General features: G+C 39.6%; 1 protein-coding gene across 1 annotated transcript in view; it reads left to right on the top strand.

Moving 5' to 3' along the window:
* DNAH2 (dynein axonemal heavy chain 2) overlaps positions 1-6,447 on the top strand; it is a 111,966-nt gene that overhangs the window by 13,439 nt on the left and 92,080 nt on the right. The window contains exon 9 of the mRNA XM_019665911.1: positions 4,917-5,131. Coding sequence (XP_019521456.1) covers positions 4,917-5,131 — 215 coding nt within the window. The remainder of the gene's footprint in view (positions 1-4,916; positions 5,132-6,447) is intronic.

Raw genomic sequence — 6,447 nt, 5'->3', positions numbered from 1 at the left:
TTGCTGTCCTTTTGTTCTTCAGTCTAGTTGTGGAGGACGTTGCTTCACTGGCCCATGTTGGTATTATCATTGCACTCTTCCCGGGTGAGGCAGATCTGTCGCCAGCCTCTGGACGGCCGCTCACTGAGGCTCTTGGCAACTCACACAGGCTGCTGGCCACACACGGTAGCTTATGGCAGCTCACTGCAACACGGGCTGCAGCCTACGCTGTCACCGGTGACTCATGGCAGCCCAGCTCCAGGTCGAGCTGTTGTTTACCATCTTAGCTGTAGAGGGCAGTGTCACTGTCCCTCACGTGGGATCCAAACTGGGGCCCTGATGCTCAGAGCTGGCGTCTCAAGCCAGCTCTTAACCAATGCGCCACTTGGCCAGCCCTTAAGTCTTGTTTTTTTGTCCATAATTCATTTTTCCTATATATATTAACCAACTAACAAGAAATGTTGACATGGACAATGTTATAATACAGAACTGTTACATATAACATTTATAAATGTTATATAAACATTTCTTATTAATGTTTTATTGTTTTAATTATCATGGGTCTCTTCCTCCATGATAATGTTTAACTGGTTACAGTTTTATATTGGAAAACTTTGATTTTAAGAAGTTAATTTTGTACCCAGCCACTTTTACAAATCATCTTATTCTTTAAATAGTTTTTGTCAAAAATTTTTTTTGTACAATACATGTCATACTCACGGAGAAGTACTTAAAACATACACGTTCAGCTTAACAAATAGGTATAAAAATAAACACCCTTGCAACTATCACCTAGGTCAAGGAAAGACCATTGTCAGCAGTCAGAAGCTCCCCACTTATAATTATTTTTCAGTTGAATGGTTGTCAGAATTTAAAAGTCAGGAAATTTTAGGGCCAGCCGAGTGGCATGTTGGTTAAGAGCTGGCTTGGGACACTAGAGGGCCCTGGTTCCGATCCCACATATGAGGGCCAGTGATATTGCCCTCTACAGCTAAGATGCTGAACAACAGCTCAACCTGGAGTCACTGGCGACAGTGTGGGCTGCAGCCACTGCTGCAGTGGGTTGCCATGGGCTACTGTGAGCGGTCAATAGCCAATGTGAGCGGCCAGCAGCTGCTGTGAGCAGCTGTCCAGAAGCCGGCGACTGATCTGCCTCACCCGGGAAGAGCGCAATGATGGTGCCAACTTGGGCCAGTGAAGCAACGTCCTCCACAACTAGACTGAANACTCTTAAAGATATGTTATATATTTTTTCTTATTCTTCCTACCCATTTCATATGGTTGTTTTTCTTTAATTTGTAAAATATTTACTGAGTATTTTAAAATTACAAACGTAGTGCATACTCACTGTAAAAAAAAATTGATGTAGAAATATATAAGAGAAAAAGTGAAAATCCAGCACACAGCCCTGCCTCTAAGAGGTAACCATGATTACCATTTAATAAAAAATATACACTAAACACATAAAATAGGATCGCATTATAACCAGTTATTTTTGCAACTTTTTTTTAACGTTAACAATATGTGTGGGAGTTTTTCTATTCTGTAGGAACAGAAATACGTAATTATTTTCCATGGCTTATAACAGCCCATAGTTTGGCTGTACTGTAATTTTAATCAATCAGTCCACTATTGATGGACTTATAAGTTGTAAAATTTCTATAAGGTTTCTGAATATTCGGTACTAGAGGATTTCAACTGGGCTTCCTACACCTTGTTCCCTACCCTCCACAGTGATATGTTTACCTAATGTTTCGGCTAGTGTCTATCTAGTAAGGATAAACTTAAGAGAGAACTTTTCTGTCTGCTGTGATCATCTCTTGTTGAGGAATACATTAGGTATTTATCTAAAATACAGTTTGTATAATCTTTATAGTAGAGTATAACAAGGCAACTTTGGGCCAAATATTTATGGCCTAGGTTTAGCTGAAACCCAATAGTTGCTAGACACTTCTTCCAGAGAAAAGAGGTGCTCCTGTCCCTTGGCAGTTTTTTCTAGAGATATTTGTTATAAGCTGCTTTACATTTTTAAAGATAAAACTGCCTCAATCCAGGAAATAATGTATGGGGGGTGAGGGTAGGGGGTGGGGAACTTTATCACAGGGAAGCATTTTGAAAAGTCTGGGCTCATCAAACTAGTAAAGAAATTCAAAACAGTTTCAGCTTTTCCGAAATGTATTAACATTCCAAGGAGGTGCAGATAACTTTATCAGGTTTACTCTTTTTGTGTTCAATGTCTAGATAAGATCTTGCATGCTTTTCAGATGTCCTGATTGTCCTCAGAATTACCTGCCTCTCCCTTAGTTCTGGGAGCCTTCCAGTCCTAATAGCACCTATTTTATCTCACAAGCGGTTTTGTTACTCCACCTTATATCCCAAATCTTTGAACTTCGAAGTCCAAATTGGCTTTTACCACCTTTTATGGCCAGATCAGCTTTACAGATTGCACTTAACCAAAAACATATTCCAGATGTTGTCTATACACAGGCTGAAAAGAGCTATGTTATCTCTATGCACTGTAGCAGATTCCTCTGTGTAGTGGAATTTCCCCAGAGCAGGATAGGGAACACTGACATCTGTTTGTTTTTTGTGTCCAGGGCTTCCACTTTCTCCTTGTTTCCTAATCATATGGTGCTTTCTCCATGGGTCAGTTCATTCTGTGCTGTCAACACTAAACTCAGCCAGCTTCACTTTCCTACCTCTACTGCCTGACCACTTGTCTGAGGGTAAATTATAAAATACTTTACAAAAATGATTCCCTAGACTGATTTATTTTTAGAAAGTATATTTGTCAATAAAATAAAATTTGCATTCCAGAAATTTATTGAGAAACTTCTGGCAAAAGCTGAACATTACGGTGAAAAAAGTTTCTCATTGGGTTTTCAGTTCAACATCAGGAAAGTATTAACCAAATTCATCCTGTTGACTGACAAGTTAAAACTTGATTAATTTGCTTTAAAGTTATTTTGAAAATCTTATCAAGATGAGAAAATGAAACATTTTGGTGCAGCATTGTATAATATACATGCCCAAGTGGATTTGCCATGGTATTTAGGGAGGCAAATTCAAGGCCTCCAGTTTGAAGAACATATGAGAATATGTTTATGCTAATAGCAATGTTTCCATATATATTCTTGTCCCTCCATCCTCCCAGTATAGCTATAGCACAATTTTTGGTTAAAATCAATATTCAGTGTTTATCTTAATATGACTGTTAGTGTTGTTTACTGCTGATCCAAGTAATTTTCTGTTGTTACAGTGCTTTCTTTGTACAATGTTTGCTCATTTGGGAAATAATAATTACCTTATTGTTTCTGTTAGCACGCTGTTCATTATCATTAATTCTTCTAGACCAACCAATAAAACCCTTGTGAATAATATTTTTCCTCATTATCTGACTTACAAGGTATGGTACTGATTTCATGTTGTTCTTAGAGCTGTACCTCTTGGAACTCCCTGTCTTCTTGTTTCAGTCTGATTAGTTGGTTTCGAGACCTGCTGTAAGGTTGTCATCCTGGGACTTCCCTGAGCCTCTTTTCTTGTTTGATTTCCTATTTCCTTTGTCTTCCTCTTTCTTAGTTTATGCCTTTGTTTGGTGGAGTACATCCATTAGTAGCTTTCTGAGAAATGGTGCATGGGAAGTCAGTTTTTTGAGTTCTGGTGTGATTGACAACTGTGTCCTGTTTCACTTGTTGGACATTTGGCTGAGTTTAGAATTCTAAGTTTAAGGTAATTTTCAGTCATTTTGGCCTCTCTCTTTTACTTTGGAGGCTTTCTTTANGACCCCTTTGGGGGTCGAACAACCCTTTCACAGGGGTCACCTAAGACCATCGGAAAACAAAAAGATATTTACATTACGATTCTTAACAGTAGCAAAATTACAGTTATAGAGTAGCAACGAAAATAATTTTATGGTTGGGGGTCACCAAAACATGAGGAACTGTATTAAGGGGTCGCAGCATTAGGAAGGTTGAGAACCGCTGCCCTAGAAGGACAGTCACAAAGAAACAGAAAAAACCCCAAAACTCTTTGAGAATGTAGACCTAAAGCTGATTGAGGTTCCTGCTATCATCTAATTGGTTCAGCGAGAGAATAAGGCCGCCTGCAGACAACTGGAGGCTTCTTAAGAAGCAGTGGGCTAATATCACGTCCTGCCTGACAAGGCCTGGGGTTTCGAGGAGGGGCGGCCACGGGTTAAGAAATCACAAGAATCAAAAATAGAGTTTTTGCGGGCCAGGGGTCTTGTCTTTGCAGACTGAGAGAGCCAGCCCTGATCCTGGCGGGTGAATAACTTTTATTTACAACTGTCACAAAGAAGTCCATTTGAATATCTATACCCAGTTAATTGATTCGATTAGACCGGCAGCTGCTTCACTGAAATTTATTGTGATCAAGCACCAGTTGTGCTTTCACACATACGTATGATCCCTGGGATGGCCTCAGCATTCGGAGACCACCAGATAAGGAAGTTTTACCGAGATCATTCCCTCGGGTCTCAGCATTCCAAGACGCTTCCTCATGTCTTCAAAGGATCAGTACACATGAGCATTTGAGTCGGCAGCTGCAAGGTGACAGGCTAAGACTGTAGTGAGGAAGGGCTCATACTAGTTTTTCAGTCTTGTAGTTCTTCAACCCTTCACCTTCTAGAATTTACTTTCTTTCCCCAACTTTTTTCTGGAGCTGAATCTCTGTGCTTCTCTTTCTTCATATTGACTCCCTTTCCAATTGTGCCTTGGTCTCTTCTCACCCTTCCTTTTGGCTCCACCTTTCCTCTAAGTAGTCAAAATCAATCTCCATGACAAGGCTTACACATATTGTTGTTCTTGTTGTTGGTGAGTGTGTGTGTGTGTGTGTGTGTGTGTATGTGTCTCAGGGAGGTGGTAACATGGAGGAATGTGGCAAGTAGGCTCTACCCATTCATTTTTCTTCCTCCTCAGTGTCTTTCTAGTGCTCATTTCTTGCCTCACATTGGGACTGGAGAGGAGAGTGTGCATACCTATCAGCAGATGGTTCAGGCCATTGATGAACTGGTTCGAAAAACCTTTCAAGACTGGACATCAACGCTGGACAAGGACTGTATTCGGCGGCTGGATACACCATTGTTACGAATCAGCCAGGAGAAGGCGGGCATGCTGGATGTCAACTTTGACAAGTATGAGAACCAACCCCACTCATTTTCCCTTTACCTGACTTCTCTTTTTACTTACTGTGTCTTTAGTGCCATTCTCTTTCCCCAACTCTCCCAAGAGTTTAACTCCATCTCTTGGTTTCCTCTCCATTCTTCTCTCTAATTCTCTCTTATGCTATAATATGTTTACTTTCACTTCTTCATTTTAATTTTATAGTTTATCATAAAATAAATTGATTAGAAAAAGAAAAACCCCACTAACTTACTAAACCGGTAATGTAGGTGTTCTGCCACTAGATGGCGATGATGGCTCAGCTAAATCACCCAAACCATGAGCCATGGTGTGGGCTTTCCTGAGAATTGATGGTGTTGTCAGAGCATGCTGTCTTCTGCAGCTTTGTAATTATGACACTTTCATATTACAATTATTTAAAATTTAATTGATTCATTATTAGTTATTAAAATATATGTAGTGAGTGTCTTCCATATGCAAGGAACTGAGATAGGCACAGGGAATGTATACAATGTAAAAGTCCTTGCCCTCTGTACTCTGAGTGAATAGTTCTACCCTTGGGGCCATGCTTCCTTTCCACATAAGATGCAGGAGAGAAAAATAAATCTGTCCACAGAGATTACAAACCTTCTAGTGACAGTTTTTTTCTTAATTGGGAGGAAATATGTACTTGATTGGTTTTGGTTTCCTTTTATCATCAGCTATGCATGAACTTTTGTTTTCTATTTAATTTTGTTGGGGAACAGCCATGGTCATTGGTTACACATTGCTTTCATGCTACAATAGCATAGTTGACTCTTTTAGAGAGGGCACAGCTCACAGTGGCCCATGTGGGGATCGAAACGGTAACCTTGGTGTTATCAGTAACCACGCTCTAACCAACTGAGCTAACCGGTCACCCCCTCAACTCTTATAATAATAGGCTACTAGGCTGTTGCTACTGTTGGGCAAATGTAGAAGGGGCTTTGCTAGAGAAGGCCTGTGTGGAAATGGAGTCCGGGGCACAGAGAGTTTTAATTTTTAATTTTAATTTTTAAAACATTTTGACCTTTCAGAAAGGGTAATATATCACATGTTATAAGATTCAAAAGTTATACCATGGTAGAGAATGAAAAATCTCCCTCCACTTCGGTCCCTTAGCGACTCAGTTTCTCTCTGAAGATTCAGTAATACCAGTTTCTTGTGTAACATTCCAGAGATTAGAGTATATTTCTACATAAATATCCTTTTTAATATAAATAGTACTCTTCCTTTTTAATATAAAATGTACTCTTCTGTACATTCAGTGTTTCAAAATGATTTAATTTTCCATGAAAAATTATTGATA

This window comes from Hipposideros armiger, unplaced genomic scaffold (genome assembly GCF_001890085.2).
Source record: "Hipposideros armiger isolate ML-2016 unplaced genomic scaffold, ASM189008v1 scaffold_457, whole genome shotgun sequence".
In the NCBI taxonomy this organism is placed as follows: Eukaryota; Metazoa; Chordata; class Mammalia; order Chiroptera; family Hipposideridae; genus Hipposideros; species Hipposideros armiger.
The sequence above is the reverse complement of the archived record's forward strand: the minus strand, read 5'-3'. Positions and strand labels throughout refer to the sequence as shown.